Below are 21,614 nucleotides of genomic sequence, written 5' to 3' on the forward strand. Positions count from 1 at the left end.
ATGAAATGTAGTCTAAATAATGTTTTTATGTTGCTTAAAACCAGCTATTAATTCAGTTTCTTGTTTGTACTTCTTAAAATAGTTTGGTGCTCTTACTCCATTAGAACCTAGGCTGGGAAAGAAATTAATCGAGCCGCTGACCAACCTCATACACAGGTATGTATAACAAATACTACTTTGTTTACTCAGGATTAGTGAAGTGTGTGTTAGGTAGGTCAGTAGCCAAGTCTAGTGATGCATTTCTGAACTTCTTCCTGAGCTTGAATGTGTTGGTTTCAGTATCAAAGTAGTAATATTAGAACTATTCCTTAAAAAACAACAAAAAAAAAAACCTTGACTGAGATAAAATAGCCTAATGAGGACATTTGGGTGTCGGCTGTCTTGAATTTCTCAGAAGCTTGCATGCTTTGATTTCACTCATTTTAAGCCAGGGATTGCTTTGGTGCATATATTTAAACAAATACAAAAAAAAACCACCTATGCTTTAAAAAAAAAAAAAAAAGCTGTGTATTTGCCTCTTCTGTTCTTCTGCACGTTTGACTCTTGACTTTTTTGGAAGTGCAGTTAGATAATGAAATCTGAAGATATCCTTGTGCCTTGTTAAAGCTGGTTTGTGTTATTATTTTGGATCTAATTCTGAACTAAACTCAGAAAGGATGAAGGAATAAAATAAATATTTCCAGTTATGGAAAGAGTGTATTACTATGTTGGAGTTACCAAAGGTTAAGATCGGTTTCTCTTAATGTGGCAGAGCATGAGGATGAATGAGAATTTAAAACAGATGTGTAGCAGTGAGAGGGAGCTCCAGACAAACAATTTCTCTTCATCCTCAGAGTGCTGCTTGTAAGGCTGGTTCTGAGCAGACCGGCCAGAAGGCTTGCATCCAAACAGCTATGGAGAGTTTTGCAACAGTGATGCATACATACAAACTCACTAGAAGCAGTACTTCACTAGAAAAAGCAGCAAGATGGACAGAATGTCTTCAGTCCTGTCTGTGTCCTCTCCAACTTCCCCAGCGTTTCATTATTTCCGAGGACATAACCCTGTTCTGATTGGCTTCCATTGTCAGTCAGCTTGGGTCTCATATCACACATGCATAAGGCCAGCCTGCCACCTACCACAAAATGCATAGAGAGCAAAAGTGATTGTCCCAGTTCTGAGCATGTCGGAGTCATGGATACCATGTGCTAGGTGACCTTCACAGGAGCAGTTTGTGACTGCTGCTTCCAGAGCTGTTTGCTCATGACCTTTGCAGACCTGCTTTTCCAGAAGCAGTCCTTTGTTACTTGTGAGTTTTGCTGTGTGGCTGGGGGACACTTTGTTTCCATTGTGTAAATCAGTTTTTCTAAGTGAAATCCTCAGAATCGCACTGTATTTACCGAGTGTTCAACCGACGATTTTCTTGAAGTTATGTTTGGAGTGGAATAGGACATTTGAAAATACATTGCTGGCTTGTAGGAATGAGCAAGAGTCTGCTGTTCATGTGTGACTCATTCTCTTTGGAGAGAGAGACCTGGAGATTGTCCATCTGCTTTTCTTATCGTAAATTTTTGACCTTGGGCAGAGGACTTGATTCGATCCTTGGACAAGACTGGTTCAGTGCTCTGAAACTGGGACTGAGATTTTGAGTAACCGCTTCCTTCCTTATCCCTCCTGTTACAGTACTGTTATTTGCCTCTTCTTAGAGAAGAAGTGACTTAATCCATCTCTACTACATTCTGTTTTGGAAGTCAAGGAGAGGACTGCAGCATCAGCTTCCCCCTTACTTTCAGAAGCTAGCTGTACCACCTCCCTCCCATTTATAAGTGAGAATCACTTCTAGTTTGGAGGTATATGGAACAGAATACTGGCAGTTTCCTGTGTAATTAAAGGTGTTAACTAGCTCCAAGATATTGCTGACAACTCTTCAAAATGTGATGGTTTTATTCCCTATTTAAAATACTTGATTTCTGTTTCAGCACCTCAGCCATGTCTCTCTTATATGAATGTGTGAACACAGTAATAGCAGGTGAGAACTAAAATTTGTGACCTAGAAGGAACATGATGAACTTTGTCATCAATTAATTGTGACTGTTTTTTAACTTAATGTATTTCTATAACCAAATTAAATCACTCGGCAAACTTTCAGTGATTTCTTTCACTGTGTAACTGTAACCCAAATCTTTTGTTGTCAGTAGATGAGGCTAAGTTATTACAGCTATGTTTTATTTGCTAAAGGCTAAAACAAAGCACTAACAATGAGTAATTTTATTTTATATAATTTATATGTTAGTTATATTCAAGCTCCGAAGTGTTGTTAGAACTGAAATATGCCAGCAGCAATAAAATGAAGAACATGGTAAATGCCTCATAAAAACTTTGACGACATTTTCTTATGTGAGGAAAAATAGTAGGCTTTTTTCTTAAGCTGTGGAATTGGAGAAATAAAGAAGACTTGGTGCAATTCCTTGAATGAAGTCACTGAAATAATAGATCTGTAGTTTACATTCATTTTTGAGTGGGGAAGGGATGTGAACTCACTACTGGGGATGGAGAAAAACTGGCAAAATGGGGTAACATGGTATTCCAGCTGAAACCTGGCACATTCCTGCCTTCGTGGAAGCAGAGGGTTGTTGATATCCACCATTCGGCTGTAAGTCTGTCTCATGGGTAGTTTGGGATTCTCCAAGGGATAATGATGCAGGAATGTACTGTATTGGATCAGTTCAAAGAAGTGGTGACCTGTCACTTGCTTCATGTTCACTGATTCAGGGAAATGAAAGATGAAGTTATAATGGTGAGGAAAAAATAGCACTGAGGCTAATTCCATTGTGGATAAGAGGGTGTCTTCCTGAGAGAAAATAGGGTAAATCAGAACCATTAAGGTTAGAAAAGACCTCCAAGATCATCTGGTCCAACCGTCTCTCTACCACCAATATCACCCACTAAACCATGGTGCATGGTCTGTATGGTTTGAGTGAACCAGGTGGAATCAGGTCCAACCTTTGCTAAAACATCTCCAGGAATGGTGATTCCACCACCTATGTGGGCAAACAGTTCCAATGCCTGACTGCTCTTTCTGAATAGAAATGTCTCCTAATTTCCAACCTGAACCTCTCCTAGTGCAATTTGAGGCCATTCCCTTTTGTCCTGAATCTGGTTCAAAGAGAAATTCATTCACTAAGATCACCTCAGGGAGGCCTGCTAAGGGACCATAGTGTAAAACTTGGATTTGGAGAATGCGAAGCTGAGTGTCTGCATTGGAGCAGCACCTTGCACCTGCCAGTTCCCTGCATGGCCTGAAAAGCCACTGTCCACACTCCTTCCCATAAATGTAGTTCTGCAGGATTATGGAGAGTAAAATGCCATTGCACTTATTAGTCACTAAGGTCAGTTTGTGTTACTGGTTTGGTAAAGGATTGTGCTGGCATGGATGTGCTAGGTGGCAACAGTGGTTATCAAGATACCACCACCTTTCCTGCCATGAGTTACATGTCGGTGCTTCACAAATGTCTGATGTAATCAACAGCAGGAGCTGATTTAGCCTTGAGTCTCGTGCTGGCTTGATGAAAAACTCCAGTTTAAATATATTAAACTCTAGGATCCATTGCTGCATTTCATTACATTAGGGAAGTGTACATTTAAATTCGTCTGTGCCGTAGCTGGTGACATATTTACAGCCGTGACTGCTGTGTGATATCAGTAAAATACACTTTGCTCTCGTTAATGTTTAATATAAAGCAGCTTTGACCTGGCTGTTTCAACAGCTCATGCCTTTACATTTTTTTCCTGCCCTGATATTTATTCCTTTTCATAAAGTATAAGAACTACAACCTTCTTTCCTCCCTAGCTCACCGAAAAGATAAACAATAAAAACTTATCTTCCCTTGTGAGCTGAGCTAGCTGTTGATCTTTGTGTTCTGTTATATTTATTCAGAATCTAGTAACCAAAACCTCTGTTTGTTTGTTTCAGTTTTGATCTCCCTATCCTCTGGGATGCCTAATCACAGCGCTAGCATCCAGGTATAACGATGTTTGGGTTCTGGTGGGTGTTACTTGTTCTACTCTTCTGTGTAATACCAGATGCTATGGAGAAATTGGATTATGTTCCTTTGTTAAAGCAATAAATAGCTCACTGAAGAGCTCTCACATGGGTGGAATCCTACAAGCTGAAGCATTTCCGATATAAATTCTGTTATTTTCTTTCATTTAATATGCAAATTCCCCTCCTTTAAAGTTTTTGTTTTATTCATCTTGTATCAATGCAATCATAAGAACTCTGTTCCTTTTGTTTTGAAATCTGTATATCCAACAAGGCTATCTTACCAGAGGCTGCAAGTCTTCCTTAGAATGCTTCCTTATGTGCTCTAGCCACCCTTGTGTATTGAGTAAACTTTACAAACAGTTTAATGTAGGCTTTTGAGGCTTGTAATAAGCATGGTCTTTTTTTTCCCAGCTTTGTGTACAAAAGTTAAGAATATTGATAGAAGATTCTGACCAGAACTGTAAGTATGTTGCTTGTCTGCATGGAAGCTTTTAGCAACCAGTCACTGGGGAGAAAATCCAGCAGCCTTAGAGCAATGAGTTTTTTCCAAACAGCTTGCTCATTATAGTGCCTGGTATGTTGTAAGCAACTGTTAGTTTTGTAATGTGGAAATAATTTTTGATGTTGAACATTTCTTATAAGGAGCTTTTTAAAAACAGATCATAGAATCATAGAATATCCCAAGTTGAAAGGGACCCATAAGGAAAAGACGAGTTATTATTACTGCTTGCAGCCTTGAAAATCTCAAACACTTCACTTCCTATCCCTTTTTATAAACTTCCCGTTCGCAGAGTAGTGAGGGCTATTCAGTAGTGAAAGCATAATAGTAAAATGTAGGAATGGTTGCTGTTTTAGTGACTACAAAAAACATCGTAAAAACCTTCTTTGTGCAAAAGCTTTTCTTGACCTTTTTTCCTGACCTTTTTTTCGTTGAGAACAGGGCTTCTGCTTAACACACCAATCTTCTTTGTGCTTTTTAAGCTGTGTTCATCTTAGGATGCCAGTTCTCAAAACCCATAGGTTCTATATGTTAAATATATATATATTTAAATATTTTTAAAAATTATAAAGCTTGAAGTGAAAGAAGGCTGTGATGACTGTGTGAACTGGGGGGGGGATTATAAAATGGAGGAAAATCTGCGATGTGCTTTTTCTCAAAAATTGTCCTCCTCGTCAGAGATGGTTATTTGAACATATAAAAGTTGGTGCAAGTAAAAGCAGTCAATATTAAGTTCTCATGCATAACACAACAGTATTTCTATATTTGGAAAGAAGTTTTATTTTGTCTTTCACAGTGAAATACCTGGGATTGTTAGCTATGTCCAAAATCCTGAAAACACATCCAAAGTCAGTTCAGTCTCACAAGGATCTCATTCTCCAATGTTTGGATGACAAAGACGAGTCTATCCGTCTCAGAGCTTTAGATCTATTGTATGGCATGGTATGTTTCCGCACCTATTTCCTTTCCCTTCTAGTCCATGTGACCCCTTGTTTATGAGGCTAATGTTTAAAAAACAAAACACATACCTTTCTCTTTTCCTATCCTCAGTAGCATTGTAATAACAACTGCCATGCTTTTTCTGGCACTTCTTGCAAATAAAAGATCTGGTACAGTATACGAGGGCTTTAAATACATTCCAGCTGTGGAAAGACTTTGAGTTCAGGCACTATGGAAGTCACCCAGAAGGCCTAAGAATTCGCTGTTCCTTCCTCTAGGTGAAAAGTGGCCGTGGACATACTGGGATAAGTCATTGCTCTTCTGCATTGCAGTCCGTGTTGCAGCACACGACAGCTGGGGTTGACATAAGTTATACAAAGAATGGGAAGGAATCTGGAGCACTTGGAAAAGGCAGCTTTAAGCTGCTTCTCTGTCAAATTTGCCCTTTCAATTTTGTTATGACTTCTTAATGACACGTGGAATTTCATTCTGGTTGTTTTTGTGTGCAGCCAGCTTTGTGCACACATTCTGCAGCTGTGCAGAGCAGTTTATAAAGTGTGCATAGGCTACAGGGGAAACTTTGTGGTGAGAACACTTGATCTGTGAAACGACTGTTTACAAGTTTTGTAATAAAGTGCTTTTCATTTGGGGGGTCTTTGCCCTTGGTTCTGATTTCTTATTAACACAGTAACATAGGTCCATCAAAGAGTTTAGCAGTTGCTTTACTGGAATTGGAAGAATTTGTCAGTACAGGAAATAGCTTATTTTTGGTTCAACTCTTTGATAACTTTTCAACAGGTTTCAAAGAAGAACTTGATGGAGATAGTGAAGAAATTGATGATTCATGTGGATAAAGCAGAAGGGACAACGTACCGGGATGAGCTGCTGACTAAAATCATAGATATTTGTAGTCAGTCCAATTACCAATATATCACGAACTTTGAATGGTCAGTGGCTTTGTGTCAAAATTTGAAATTGCCAGCAATGGTAATGCATGATGGTCCATTAATAAAATTGTTTCCCTTTTCCTTTTTGTAGGTACATAAGCATCTTGGTGGAACTGACCCGACTGGAAGGCACACGCCATGGGCATCTTATAGCAGCTCAGATGTTAGATGTAGCTATTAGAGTTAAAGCTATTCGTAAATTTGCAGTTTCTCAAATGGCTATGCTTTTGGACAATGCACATCTCATAGCCAGCAACACCCAGAGAAACGGAATCTGTGAGGTGCTTTATGCTGCTGCATGGATATGTGGAGAATTCTCTGAGTAAGTGCATTTGGGAAGTCTGACACTTCGAACAGCTTCTTTCAGACACAGATTCAGATCATTAAAAACTACTTTTTGAGAGAAGGATGGCTTAGAATGTGCACCCTTATTACTAATAAAAGAATTGCTTCTTTCCTTCTCCTTCACCCCCATGAGATTCCTCTACTCAAAACAGATGCTTCATTTTGAGTATTTGTTTTTTTCTCTGTATTCCTGCCCACTCATACAGTAACGCATGATTGTGGATGTAAGCAGTCAAGACCTTAAGCCGCCAGTGACTGAACTCTTAAATAATTAAAGTCTAACTCTATTTACATGATAGGGAAAATATCCAGTGAGCCTGTTTGACTGAAATGTGTTTTTTTTTTTTTTCCTTCCTCTTTTGCCTTTGAGAGGTTTTTGCAGAGCTTGCTTTTCATGAGAATAAGTATTATTTCTGTCCCAAACCGGTCTGTACCAGCAGTAGGACAATCTTCAGTGTTGTGTCAACGTTAACTTTTATCTTAAATAGATATATTCGTCTCTTGGTTGTGTGTGCACACGTGCTTTACCTAGCCTTTATTTTGATAAATTGGACATACCATGGTATTGTATCACAGAATGGCTTAGGTTGGAAAACACCTTAAACATCTAGTTCCAGCTACCTGCCATGGGTAAGGATGCCACTCGTTTGATCAGCTTAAGTGGGGCCCTACCCAATCTGGCCTTGAGCACTTCCAGAGATGGGGCATCCACATTTTATTTTGGTTCAGTAACTGGTTGGAAATACCACCTCACTGATGCAGTGGTGAAGTACAGAATGGCAGAAAGGTACCTGGGCTGCTAGTCCCAGGTTGTCAGTGCAGTTGCACGTAATGTGCAATGCTTAGTTAATGGAGAAAATACTGAAACTGTAGAGGTGAAAGCTAAGGAGTCCCTCCCCTTCCCCCTTCTTTAAAACGATAAAGTTGTAGATTCCTCTATATCATGTTACTGCTGTCATTTGAAAGGGGAAAAGATGCAGAGGGCAAATGATTATGTATTTGTAGTCTCACTTGTCTTTCTGCAACGCTTTGTACTTTAACAGAGGTTTTTGAAAAATTCTCTATGAAGACTGACAAAATGTTCAAGTTGCTCAGTTGCCGTCTTTCATATGTTTACTGTCTTTTTAGACACCTTGAGGAAGCGAACCAAACTTTAGAAGCAATGCTGAGGCCTAAAGTTACAACTCTACCAGGCCACATCCAGGCAGTTTACGTCCAGAACATGGTGAAGCTCTATGCATCCATCCTACAGCAGAAAGAACAAGCTGGGGAAAAGGAAGCAGCTCAGGAAATTACACAGCTGATGATTGAGCGTTTGCCTCAGTTTGTACAGAGTGCAGATCTAGAAGTTCAGGAGAGGGTAAGAGAACAAACTTATCGTGGAATTTATCATACAAAGACTCATTTGTATTGGATCACATCTCATTTTGTGTGGACATGCATATTTTATACAAGCCACTGTTATCGGAGTGATGTTTGTATTCTGTACTTCTTGTAACTCAGTGAAAAGGCACCTTGGAACTAGGGAACTAGAAGAGTGGTAAGACTGGTGACATTCTGTGTCAGAGCCCAGATCTAATTCTAGATCAAAATCACCTCCAAAGGCTGCTTGCAAGGACTTAATTCAAAACAATTTAGTTTTAAAATTGTGATCTAAGACTTGGAAAATGCACTTCACAACATGTTCAAGATCACAATTCACAGTGCTGCAAGATGACTGCAGTGATTTTTGTGATGTACCCATTGAACCAAAAAGAGCTGCCATACATATTAACTCCTAGTGGATACACAAGGTAGTTGTGTTCTAAAGCACCTTGCCCCTGCCTTTATCAGAAACTATCATAGGGTGGAAAGTGACAGATGAAGACCAATAACTGTAGTATTTAGAAAATGCTACAGAATTTGAGGCTTTACAGTGATTTGCTTACGTGGAAAACTTTATTTTTGCATGTGATAAAGGTTAAGAGTGATCAAATGGTTACTTCATAGTAAGATGTGATAAATTCAGCAGTACAGTCAGATTTTTTTCATTGTTTTAAAAAATGCTGTGTGCTGGCATGATCTAAATGGAGAGCAAGAGAGGATCTGTGCAGGCAATATATGCTTCTGTGCTATGTCACAAGTTTGTTCATTAAACCATAAATCATACAGGCTTAGCAGGGAAAAAGACTGCAGACTCTTCAACCCAGCCCCGCTGCTTATTCCCTTTTAAGCCTAAACCTTTGTTTTTGATGTGCTCTTTTTTGGGGGGGGAAAGGGGACCTAAAAAAAAAAAAAAAAAAAAAACCACTTCTGAAAATCCAGTCTGTTACATACTTTGTTCTAGGAAAGTGTTTTGTAAAGCCAGGTAAATAGCATTATATGCTACGATGAAGAGAAGCAGCTGTATTTTGGTTTGTCTATTGAAATTGGTAATAAATTAGACATAGCTAGAAGTAGTATGGTGCTTCTTTTAATTCCCTTGTTGCAGTAGTCACTACGGTTATCTTCAGCTGACTTTAGTTGGAGTTTATTTTTGGTCAGTTTTTAAATATTAGTTCTGAAATTACTTTTGGATTTGTTCTTAGGCTTCTTGTATTTTGCAACTAATAAAATACATTCAGAAGCTACAAATAAAGGAAGTGCCTGTAGCTGAGGAAGTAATAGCCCTGTTTGCTGGTGAGCTGAACCCTGTCGCTCCTAAAGCACAGAAGAAAGTCCCAGTTCCAGAGGGGTAAGATTCTTTCTTGCTTGCAGTGCCTTATTTGAACTTAAATTCTAAAGATAAGCATATAACTAGAAAAACTGAAATGCTGAGGGTACTTAGTCAAGCTATTTGTGTTTATTGCAATTCTTACCAGCTTGGACCTTGATGCCTGGATCAATGAGCCTCCATCAGACAGCGAGTCAGAAGATGAAAAGCCCAAAACAATTTTTCATGATGAGGAACAAAGGCATTCCAGGCACAGACAGCCAGAAATAGATGAAGAAGAACTGGCCAGAGTGAGTGAATGTTAATATGCTTTTTTTTTTTTTTTGGTACTTAGTTCAGTAGTAATATTGTCAGAGTTAATAAAACAGTTGTAACTGCTGTTATAGATTATCCTTGTAGTCAGAAACAGACTGCTTTCTACAGCTCTGGAAATCTGATGATTTGATGTGAACAAAACACGTGTTTGAATAGAAGTATCTGTAGTCACTGTAGAATACATCCAATATCAGGTGCTCCTAGAAGTGTGGCTTACTTATTTTGTCCAAATGGAAGGAAGATATAAAAATTCCTTCAATGGAATGTTCCAAATATTAAGGGAGATCACAGTTTTGCATTCTGATGCTTCTTAGTTCTCTTTGCTTGTAAGCAAACATTCTAACTAAACTCTTCCTTTTAGCGTCGAGAAGCCCGGAAACAAGAGCAGGCAAACAACCCATTTTACATTAAAAGCTCTCCTTCCCCACAGAAGGTGAGTGAGTTCAAATGAAAATCTTCTGCTGGTCTCTCATATAAGTGTGTGAAGTCTCTTTGAATGCCAAGAGCTGCAGTTTCCCATTGAGACACTTCTGATCATTTCTACTGCAGTTAGGGTCGCTTACTAGTGTAGCAACTGGAGTGACTGCATACATCTATTTTTATAGGCCTTATTTGTGTTGAAAAACTTGCAAATGACTAAATACCACAAGAGCAGCCAGCTTTCTGTGGATTTACAGTGGACCTCCAGTTAAAAAAAAATATAAAATGGTGACTTTCACAGTTTCCATTGCAGAGAAGCTTGTAACAGTTTTTAACTTGTCATGGAATGCCCGGTGTTTGGATTTCAGCAACAAGACTCTAAAAGATGCAAAGAAACTTTTCTTCTTTGCCCTTATGTCACAAATTCCTGTGCAGGTAGTTTGTCACAACTGTGGTTGATGGATTCAGGGTTCAGATTACCAGGCACTTCATTAAGAGCACTGGAGAGAGTGAATAAACACTTTAAGGTTAGTAGTTAACATCCACACCAAAACATGTTCCCCTTAAAACACACCGTGTGTTCATGGATCAAAAAGTTGTGGTGGCTTTTTTGCCATCTTTTTCAGGGAAAGAGCCTGTTTTATTCCCTCTATCCTAAGGACTGCCCCATTTTCCTCAACCTAGACCTCTAAACTTCTTTTAAAGTGGCAACTTATTGTCAGTAAAGGATAAACCAAAATTTCATCAGAGTTGCAACAAGCCTTTTCTGTGACTGTAGCAGGGTTAAGGCTCTGTAGTTAGAAGCAGGATGTTCTATAATAGTTAGCTCTAAAATACATCCTGCTACCAGATAGAATTTAGTACTGAGCTATTCCATTCCTATCCTTAAAATGTTTGCTTAAAGGATTAAACTGCTTGCTGTTTTGTAATGTAATGTCTATTTATATAGATCTGGCAATGCTCAGAACATAAATTTTCATTTTCCCAGCGATACCAAGACACTCCAGGTGTGGAACATATACCTGTGGTCCAGATTGACCTCTCTGTCCCCTTAAAAGTTCCAGGTAAATGCAGTTAATATTTAAAATCAATTACATACTTTTTTAAGCAAAAGTAACAACAACTTTATTTTTAAGTACAAGGAGCATGCTTTGATTAGACTCCTAAATAGTTCTCCTTAACTAACATTTGTTAGAAAAGAGTACTTTGTGGTCTGAGTAGTATTAGAAGTAATTCTGTGATTAAGTATGTTGTACAGCCAAGTCTGTAGTGTGGGAATGCTTTAAAGGACAGAAGGTGATCAGGAGACATTAAGTGGAGTCTAATGGTACAAATATAAGCATTTTCCAAAAGTATGAAAAATTGTTAGCATATCCATAACAGCCATCCCAGTTCAAGTGTGCGTATTTAGCCCCCTTTGTAATCCATTGAACATAGACAAACAAGAATCAGAGCGGAATGCTGCTCTACTATTTTTTGGAAAGAGATGGAGTGTAGCAGAAAAGTTGCTGCTAGAAGGGCTGTATGAGATATCGAAGCATAAGGCAGTGCTGATTGTCCTAATTCTAAGACACTAAGAAGCAAGGTTCATGGACTGACCAGTGTTCATGTGGATTGAAAGCAGTTTGTCTTCCTCTGCAGGAATGCCTATGTCTGACCAGTATGTGAAACTGGAAGAAGAACGAAGGCATAAACAGAAACTGGAGAAAGACAAGAAGAAGAAAAAGCAGAAAAAGGAGAAGAGAGGAAAGCATCATCGCCATAACTCTTTGCACACAGAGAGTGAAGAGGATATCACTCCAGCTCACCATGTAGATATCATCACAGAGGAGATGCCAGAGGTCAGTTTATAAACTTCGTGCTCTTATGAGGAGATTTTTCCCAAGAATTGCCAGCCAGTCTGTGTTGTTGCAGTTAGAGCTCTGACTTCTTGCAAAGCTGCTTAAGAAATGACTGAGATGGTTGTAAGCTGTTCTTTCCAGGGGGAGAAATGACTGTCTTTTTGTGTACAAAAGACAAAAATTGCCACTGAAGCAATTAAAGCCAAGATGCATCTCTGCTATAAAAATAGCACTCTCCAAATAGTCACTTCATTTATTATTCTCTGCTGCTCCACTTTGACATTAACTTGCTGTCTAGTCAGCAGGTTTGCAGCTGATTGTAATTAATTGCACATGCTAGTGATGTAATCTGTATTTGTTCCTAAAACTTATGTTAATCAAAATCAAACAGCAGCAATTCAGATCCTGTAGTTTGTGAAGAATGGCTTTTTGTTCTAAATTCATCTTATAACTACATGTTGCATTAAAGTACACCCACTGTTCTTATAACTTACTGTGCCTGACTGCAAGCTGGCCCATTCCACGGTTAGCAATCTGAAAAACTGCACCAAGGGGTGTAGTTTTGAAGTTGCCTGGGGTTCACTCACTTTTTCAGTGGATGGTCTTTCTCTTTCCTGCAGAATGCATTGCCCAGTGATGAGGATGACAAAGATCCCAACGATCCATATAAGGCACTTGATATAGATCTGGATAAGTAAGTGACAGTTCTGTATGTGAATTTACTTAATTACTAACCAGAATGCATGAGGACTAGTCCGACACTAAACAGACACTATCTACAGTCCACAATGTGGAAAGACTTCAGTTTCTCTCCATGTCTTAAATGTAACCTCAGATGACCATCCAGGTTTGGGTTTCCAGTGAAGCATAGATGATAAAACCTCAGATGCTCAAATAAAGAGGTTTCGAAAGGGTGAAAAAACTTTTTGTGTGACCAAATAGAATGTGAAAGCCCAGGAAGTATCGCTAGAATCAGATAGAAGTGAATTAGAGCTTTTGGGTGTACCAAGCTCTGATTCAATGTGCATTTGCATTGAATGTGATCCACATTCATCTGTTCATCTCAGATCTGCTGTATGTATGTACTTACAAGCATGTATACTGTGTAGTGATAATTTGAGCATTAACAACCAGTTTGTAGCAACTCTGTTGCCTTGTGGACCTTCAGTGTAGTGCCACTACTGGACTGCATGCCACTTGGACCAGAGTCTGGTTCCTATGCAGCTACTGGAGTTGCTTACAGTAATAGCAGTGCAGCAGGCCCTGATACCCTGCGGGCTGTGTGGTAGCTAGAAGATGTCTGTTAAATATTGCAAATGGAGACTTTTTTAGTTGCTGTCTTACAGAATCACAGTGCTAAATATAATTGCTGTTTTATGGTCCATGGATGCCTCCTATGATGCTTTGAAGGCTTTGTGGGCACACGTGTGAATGTGTAGTCTGTCTGCCTCTTTCTCTTTATGATACTTAAACAACTTGAAGCTCTGTGCCATTCTCTGCAGTTCTGTAGGAACCTGTAGGAGTTTGGTACCATGGCACTCTTGGGGAAGAAAAGGAATGGGGGGGAATGTAGCATTTTTAAAAAGTGAAAGAGCAGTTAATGAGAAACTCTTTCACCACCTGGTCATGTTCTCCTTTGAGTCTGCAAAGGACAAATGTATAAAATTAACTTGCGATATTAGTTTGTGTTTGCTTGGGAAGCCTCAACAGCATAGGAAAAATCTCAGCGGAGCAGTTTCTGAATGCTAGGCTCTAGGAGGCATTCTGGGGCTTTTGTATTGTTTCCATCCATTCTCTCTCCATTTCATGTGAGTCACTGTGCTCTCCTGTCACGTTTTCTCATGTCTCTGTCCTCTCTCTTTCTTTCTGTGCTTGCACTGCTATGTCTGTGTCACGCTCACATGCAGTCTGGTTTCAGGGAAGCCTTCCAGGTAAGACTATACTGCTAAGTGCTTGACTTTCTTTGTCAGGTTGGTTGATTCAGTGGACAGCATAAATGCTTGAGGGGTCATGAAGCTATTGAAATCCTTGACCCTCAGATTTGTGCAGGTCTGTGCCTTGATGACTTTCAGCAGTGATCCCTGGTCCTGTACAGTTGTCAAATAGCTTAAAGATGAGATTTGCTTACAGTTCAAACAAATGGGGTCCTTCTTGCCACTACAGTCTGTTTCAAAGTTCTTTTTTGTTTTAAATTGATCAGGCCTTAAGACAGATTAAGACAGATAAGACTGGATATCTTTTTGAACTGGTGTTTGCTGCTCAAATATTAAACAACATTAAGCAAAAGCTCTAGGAAAAAAAACGTTGGCTGATTGGTTCTTTTTTCATTGATTTATGGACAATGTTTGGCAAGAATGGACAAATTCCTGTTGCTTTTTTCCAAGTAATGAATTTTGGATGCAGTGTAAATCTGAGCTACTAGTTGTACTTCTTAAAAACAAATATCTGATGTTAAATGGAACTTTTTTTGAATGTAATGGTAGAGTACAAATTCATAGCATAAACATCCAAATTTAAACAATTTACTGCTTAAAAGTCACTTCTAGTCAGAGTGGTCTGTTCATAGATAACACCAAAAAAAAACAACATATGCCCTTCAAGGGCTGCTTGAGCCATGTTTAATTTTCCACCTGCTTTCAAATCTTTTGTCTTCCTTTAAGACTGAATTCACAAAAATGCAGCATAATACTATGTGTATGTATCCTTCTGTAGGTGTTACTCAGCCTGCGAGACTACAGTTACTGTTGGAGTGATCAGGTGTTAGCAAGGGCTTGGCTCTCAAGTCACCTTGAAAGTGTTTGTCAACTTCTATTCTGTGAGAGCAGTATCTGCAGTTACATAAATAAACTTTACTTAAGGTATATGTGTATGTGCTGATTTAGGTTTCAGGGCCCAACTGTTTTTTAAACAAAATAAAGCTTTTCTTGAAAGTTCAGCAGATAGGGTCCCTTAACTCAGGTTATCTTTGCAGAAGGATAATAATATTCTCTATATTTTTAAGGCCCTTAGCAGACAGTGAAAAGCTGCCAGTGCAGAGACACAGAAATGCTGAGACCCTGAAGTCACCAGACTCAGAAGCTCCACCTGTAGAGAAGAGTAAGAAACCCAAAAAGAAGGAAAAGAAACACAGAGAAAAGGAGAGAGACAAAGGAAAGAAGAAAGAAAAGGAGAAAAAGGTAGTAGAGGAAAAAGAGGAGAAAAAGGTAATTCTTTGAGACTTCTATTCTTTTAGAAACTGTTGTTATGGGCCACGTCTACTGCTGTGTTTTGATTGTTGCTTGGGAATAGGCACATTTGACAGTTCAAACAGCTGAACATTTTTACCTTTTATCTCCATAAAGTTCTACGACCTTGCAAGAATGTATTTAAAGATTTCTGTTAATAAAAATAACTTCAACTTACACAGTTAAGTAAGAATTCAGCAATCAGTAGCATATGCAGGAGATCTTGCAGATCTAATCTGGAAGCCGTTTCCAAAACCTGATATTTTCCTTGTTCTTAAAATTGGGAAGTTTCTTTAGCAGAGTATCTGTAACTCACCTTCGTTCTGTATCCTGTCCCCATGTACTTAATCCTTCATTTATAAAACCTGACATAGGTTGCAAGTTCTTCTGAATGCAGAAGTATCCTCTGTGCTAACCGCTCCACGGAAATGCAGGTTTTCTTTAAGATGCAGCCAGTGTTCTCTGTAACTTGTGGTTACTATCAGCTATGGCCAGGTTTAGAAATGTATTTAAAAGGTGAAGTTAAGTTCCTTAAATTATTTGCTCTAAATATATTGCAACATATTTGATGCATTATGGAGAGATGCATTTCAATGAAAATTTAAGGTATTAACACTTACTTATTTTAGAATGATACCAAAACCACCATAATGTTTTTTTCTGAAATTCAGGGGGAAGACTTGGATTTCTGGCTCTCCACTGCTCCACCACCTGTTTCCACTACACAGCCACAGGTAGACATCATACCATGTCACAGGAAAGCATTTCTTACAGTGGCATCTGAGCTGTGATATTAGTATTTTGTCATACTGCAGGAAGGAAGGGAAGGATACCTTTCACCTCCTCAGCATACTGCCATGAATCAATTAAACTTTTTCTCCTCACTTTGGACACTGTAATGGGAAGTTTAAAGCTCACTCTGCGCAGATCAGTGGATAGAAATACAGATGTAGCTGCAGGCCAGGCTTTGTGGATTTTAATATATTAATATATTATTTAATATATTTAATGTATGTAGTTTTATTTATTGGTGTAAACTAGACACTAGCAATATTATTAGAGATGAGACATAGTCTAAAAGAGAAACTAATTAATTTTGATGGAAGATTTTACAGGAAGAGACGTGAAATATAAAGGGACTGATTCCCTGGAGGAATTCTTTTGTATCTTGTCCTCCAACGTTTTCTAGGTTTCAGCAACATAGCAAAAGCCTTTATACCATGTTAGTCTAATGTAACTGTCAAAGTAACAGTTTTTTGGAGGGGAAGGGGATGGGTGTCACTGTTATGGTTCCTCTTGTTGTGGGATTCAGCTCTTTCAACTGTGTTCCATTAGTGTCATAATCCTTCTGATAATCTACTCAGAGCGGGCCTGAAGTGAGTGCTGCTGTTGTGGCTGAACCTGAAGAGGTAAAAAAGGAAGAAAGGGAGGAGCAGCAGGAGGAAGACGAAGGAAAGGTAAACAGTCTTAAGTGGCTGACACCCTTAACTATATTCTCCTGGTGTCTTCTGTTTCTCATAAATAAGTACACAGGAATTACAGCATTTTATTCAGTGTATTCATCTGCAAATAGTGTGCAGTGGGATGTTAATGCCCTTGAGGAGTTCTACACGCTTCGTAGTAAGAGGTTTGGTTTTTCCCTGAGGAAGGGTCAGATAGCAGTTCTAAAGCTGAGCTTTCAAACAGTCAAAAAATATTTGGCCTTCCACTAATCCCAGCCTGCTTTTGGCTAAGGCATTGGTATCTAAGCTGGGAGCGAGGGTTTACTGGGACTCAACACAGAATGGTTATTGAGGTGTAAGGAATGAGGGCTCCATTTCAGGTTTCTGCAGTGGTAGGAAACTATGCAGTTGTCTGGAAGGTTGCATAGACTGGGAAGTTAGAGTTGCAGGGTTGGTAGGGGGTCATGTTGTAATGTCTGGGCATACAGAGATTTCTTTAAGGATTTATTATAGCTTCTTATTCTTGGTAGAAATCCTCTAAGCATAAGAAGAAAAAGCACAAGAAAGAGAAAGAAGAGAAATCAAAGGATAAAAAGAAATCCAAAAAGAAGCATCACAGTGAAGAGGAAGCAACAGAATCAGTGCAGAATGGAACACTAGATGATGAACCACTACCAGTGAGTAGCTATGAGTTGGCAGCTCTTGCCTTGGGAAGAAGACAGAAGCTAAACTGTTTCTTGGGGGAAAGAATATCAGTTCTCTTCAATGAAATTAGTTTTGCTATATATTGTAACTGTGACTTCTTTCTTTTCAGCCTATGTCCAGTTACCGCCTTCTTGCTGAAAATCCATACATTAAAATGGTGAGTTTTTGGCATTAATATTCAGATAATTACTACTTTGGTGTTTTCTAAGGGAAGGGAATACTGAGGGTTATATAGTGAGCTTTTGTAGACCTGTAATTAAAGAACCATTTAAATCCTAGGATGTCAAAAGCTAACAAGGCTCCATCCACATTCTTTTGGTTGTCTCCAATGACAAGTTTTTCAGTTGTATCTTTTCCCACTACTTAGCAGTTCCGTGGAGCTGATCACCAATATGCTTTTCTTTATCCTACAGTTGTACTGTATCACCTTCTCTTCGAAGCTTGCCATATTCTGATAGTGTGTTCTGTTGTGTGATAAATTGCTCTGCTGTGTGAAGCTTCTGAATCTTCCCTGTGATGTTTTCTTCATTTGCAGACGTACGATATCCAAGGAAACCTTCAGAATGACAGTCAAGTTACTGTCTCTGTTATCTTTGAGAACAAAAGCACTAGCTTCCTTAAGAGCATGGAACTAAATGTCCTGGACTCTCTCAACACTAAAATGCTCCGACCAGAAGGATCATCAGTACACGATGGAATACCTGTGCCCTTCCAACTACCCCCTGGTATGTGCAGCTTTGTACAATGCTCTTGGATTATGTCTGGTCCTGCACTGCCCTCCTGTGGAAAGTACTGTTTGAACTTCTTGGTACTTGCTGTTTTCCAGAAAGGCTTATCTTTCTGCCTGGTTGTTCGTTGGGCTTTCACACAATTCACTGAAGAGAATAAGCCATCTTACAGTAAGGCTATAAGTGCAGGTGCTTCTGTACAGCAAGAGCAAAACCTGTAACATAGGACTGGGAGTCCAACTGTCCAAGTTCCTTTTTTCAGGTGACTGCAGGCTGGTACAACTTTGAACATGCCAGCATGGCCATCTGCAGGAATCCCAACTTCATGAGGGATTTACTATGAGATGTCAAATGAAAGAACCCTATAGGCCTCTTTCTTTCCTGCTGGTTCTTGAACTAGTAGAATCCATGCTGGCTTTATACTGAAGCTGTTGATCCACTGTTTTAATGGTACAGGCCATATGTGTGGGAAGTTTATAAGTATCTACTTTTTTGGATAGGGAGTTGAGTCCTAAAGAAATAGGAGTTGCTGAGATTAGGGATAATACCTTCATAAATATCGCTATGACTCACTTCTTTGAATTTCACTTCCTTCCCCAAAGAATTAATTTGAGTACTGGAACAGCTCACAGAAGTTCTCTGGGATTTAGTGACATTAGAATGTGTTTTGATTCCCCCTGCCCCAGTGGAAAGCAGCAGGGAGTAAGTTTTTTTTTTTTTTTCTTTTTGACTCTATGGCAGTTCTTGACAGAGATTTGTATATTAAAAGAAAAACACAAAAACATTATTTCTGAAAACTACTTGGCAAGCTGTAAGTCTTCCAGTTACAGATTGTTTAAATAGAATGCCACTGTGACACATCTTGCCCAGGAACTCTCTGTAACCTCAACCAAAAGCCAGTCATCAGTGTTGCTCCTCAGATACCCAAGAGTTAATTGCTGTAACACTGCTAATTTACGAAAGGAATTGTGCTTAGTCTTCTGACTATATGAAAACTTCAGACTTGGTTCAAAAATAGTGCATAAAGCTTATCTGCTACCAATCAGTTTATTCTAAACATTACTTAGATATGGAAGCCATTTTCTGACCTGACTTCTCCCTCTCCTTTCTTCATGCTAGGAATCTCTAATGAAGCCCAGTTTGTGTTTACACTGCAGAGTATTGTTATGGCTCAGAAGTTAAAAGGAACACTGTCCTTTATAGTCAAAGTAAGTGCAGCTTTTTAAACTCTGTGCTTCTGCTTCCTTTGGAACTGCATAAGGGAGCTTGACTTGGGTGGAAAGCACTGCTTTAGAGCTTTTCTTAGGCATCATTTCATCTCTGCTGCACCAGCCCATTCTGTTCTATGAGAAGTATTTTTACATGACATCTTGTGCGAAGAATGTCCTGAATACTGCATAAGCATGTCCTAAACTGTCATTTCTGGCAGTGTGAGCAATGCAGCCTGAACATTTGCCACATTGTCAGCTAGAAAATCACTGCAGTGATGCATCTGCCAGGGGAGAGGAGGATAACCAGCTAGTGAGAGAAACAACTCAGGTCTGTTTCTTCTGGTATCAGCTACCCAAAGATCAGTTGGATAGTGCTATCTGGCACAAGGCAGGAAAAATACGAAGAATTAGATGAGATTAATAAGGATGGAAACCCAGAGCATGAGTGATGTTATGTGAAGGCATTGTTTAATAAATATCTGCCTGGTCTGTAGGTTATCATCTGGGTTTCTAATTTTTTCTTCAATAAAATTATTTATGAAGTAGCTGTGTGAACAGCTTGAAGGAAGTGAATGGAGACAGCCATGGCCATTTCTGAGTATACTTCTATTTTATATATTTCTTAAAAAAAAAAAAAGTGGTATACCAGTTCTATTTTTAGTACCTAAAAATCTGGAAAATGATGGTTTATTTTTGGCAAATTGTGAACAATGAAACCATATCTTGAAGTGTTAGCTTAAATTCAGTCTGCTCAGTTAATTTCATTCAGCAGGGCACAACTGGAAATGGAGCCAGATCTGTCCAGTTGACTGTTACCTTTTGTAGGCGTATGTATTAACCCACCTGCCCAAATCTCGTCTATAAGTGGCCTGATATTGCAGTGTGATGGTCATCCTCAGACTGATCCTTCAGGCCCACCCTAGGGTATATCGAGGGGAATTGAGCCTTAAAAATCTCATCTGTGCCTGTTTGGTAGGTGGGGGTGGTGCCTCCTCTTGCTGCCTTGAGGCTCCCATTCATCTCCTTTCCTTTGACCTGTTGCAGAATGATGAAGGTTCAACCCATGAAAAACTAGATTTCAAATTGCACTTCAGTTGCGCTTCATACTTGATCACGACGCCTTGCTATAGGTAAGTGCCATTTAGGGGGCACCTCACAACATCGGTGCTTTTGCTGCCCATGTGAAGCTGAGCTTTGGCTGCAAGCTATATCTGCGAGATACACAGCATGCTTCTGACTTTGGCTGCTTGTCATTGATTTGGTTACAGTTCAGTTATCTTTTGTAATGTTTGACTGTTAAAATAGGTCAAGTGGTTTGTTTCAAGTGATTCTGAAGAAGGAACTATATGTGATGTAGGCTGACAGGTTGTGTGGAAGTAACTCTAGTATCTTATGGCCTCAACCATAGTGCAGTTTGGTTCCCATGTTTGCTCTAAACCCATTTTCCTAGAGCTTGGTGGTACTTAAACTACTTCATCCTGAGATGTCTTGAGGTCTGCATGGGGCTAAATAACAGATCTCACTTGACTTTGCAGCACAAGTATTTACTTTCCTTCCTGTTTTGCAGTGATGCTTTTGCCAAGCTTCTAGAATCTGGAGATCTACACATGAGTTCTATTAAAGTAGATGGAATTAGCATTTCTTTCCAACATCTACTGGCAAAGATCTGTTTTCATCATCATTTTTCAGGTGAGTCTTTTGGATGCAGAAATTCCTGTTGTGCTTGATGAGTGTAACACACTATGGCCTCAGTGGCAGAAGCAGTTGATAACCAGATTAAATAAAAGTGGGAGAGGAGTTGCTGCCAGTTCTATAACGCATTAATATCCTCAAAGCATATTGTGCTTTTCAAAGTGAGCTCTCCTTGGGTCCCTGTGGCTTTCCTCCAGTTTGGCAATGCTCATGGCAGGTATCATGGGAGCAGCTTGCTTATAGTTAGGGCTGTAGCTGTTCTCTGGAGGTTGTATTTGATCTTAGTGCTTCATCATACCTCTTTCCCCTAATGCTTTGTTTCACTAAGGAGGGGAGAGAGCTATTCAAGCTTGGACTGATAAGAGTTTCTAAATTAATTAAAACACATACTGGGTGAAGCAAAAACAAATAGCTGTTTCATCATGTTCTCGCATATGCATTAGGCACTACCTTGTTGAGAGCATTCTGGGGAAGAGATCTGCATCCTGATCAATGTCTTTGCCACAAAACCTTTACAGCTTGCTTGGAAGACAAGTAATTAACCTCACTATTGCAAAACATCCCAGATAGGAGCCAAGAGGAGACAGGCA

General features: G+C 39.3%; 1 protein-coding gene across 1 annotated transcript in view; it reads left to right on the plus strand.

The window, feature by feature from the left end:
* The window catches only part of AP3D1 (adaptor related protein complex 3 subunit delta 1), a 43,242-nt gene that overhangs the window by 18,891 nt on the left and 2,737 nt on the right, over positions 1-21,614 (plus strand). The window contains exons 8-30 of the mRNA XM_084302743.1: positions 83-156; positions 1,959-2,008; positions 3,953-4,002; positions 4,436-4,484; positions 5,320-5,465; positions 6,261-6,409; positions 6,501-6,731; positions 7,883-8,114; positions 9,322-9,467; positions 9,595-9,736; positions 10,123-10,194; positions 11,170-11,245; positions 11,823-12,022; positions 12,643-12,716; positions 15,024-15,225; positions 15,918-15,980; positions 16,611-16,703; positions 17,219-17,365; positions 17,503-17,550; positions 17,929-18,118; positions 19,241-19,329; positions 20,377-20,462; positions 20,900-21,021. Of these exons, the coding sequence (XP_084158869.1) occupies positions 83-156; positions 1,959-2,008; positions 3,953-4,002; positions 4,436-4,484; positions 5,320-5,465; positions 6,261-6,409; positions 6,501-6,731; positions 7,883-8,114; positions 9,322-9,467; positions 9,595-9,736; positions 10,123-10,194; positions 11,170-11,245; positions 11,823-12,022; positions 12,643-12,716; positions 15,024-15,225; positions 15,918-15,980; positions 16,611-16,703; positions 17,219-17,365; positions 17,503-17,550; positions 17,929-18,118; positions 19,241-19,329; positions 20,377-20,462; positions 20,900-21,021 (2,731 nt within the window). The remainder of the gene's footprint in view (positions 1-82; positions 157-1,958; positions 2,009-3,952; positions 4,003-4,435; positions 4,485-5,319; positions 5,466-6,260; positions 6,410-6,500; positions 6,732-7,882; positions 8,115-9,321; positions 9,468-9,594; positions 9,737-10,122; positions 10,195-11,169; positions 11,246-11,822; positions 12,023-12,642; positions 12,717-15,023; positions 15,226-15,917; positions 15,981-16,610; positions 16,704-17,218; positions 17,366-17,502; positions 17,551-17,928; positions 18,119-19,240; positions 19,330-20,376; positions 20,463-20,899; positions 21,022-21,614) is intronic.

The sequence above is a fragment of the Netta rufina genome (assembly GCF_964035555.1).
Source record: "Netta rufina genome assembly, chromosome: 28".
Classification (NCBI taxonomy): domain Eukaryota; kingdom Metazoa; phylum Chordata; class Aves; order Anseriformes; family Anatidae; genus Netta; species Netta rufina.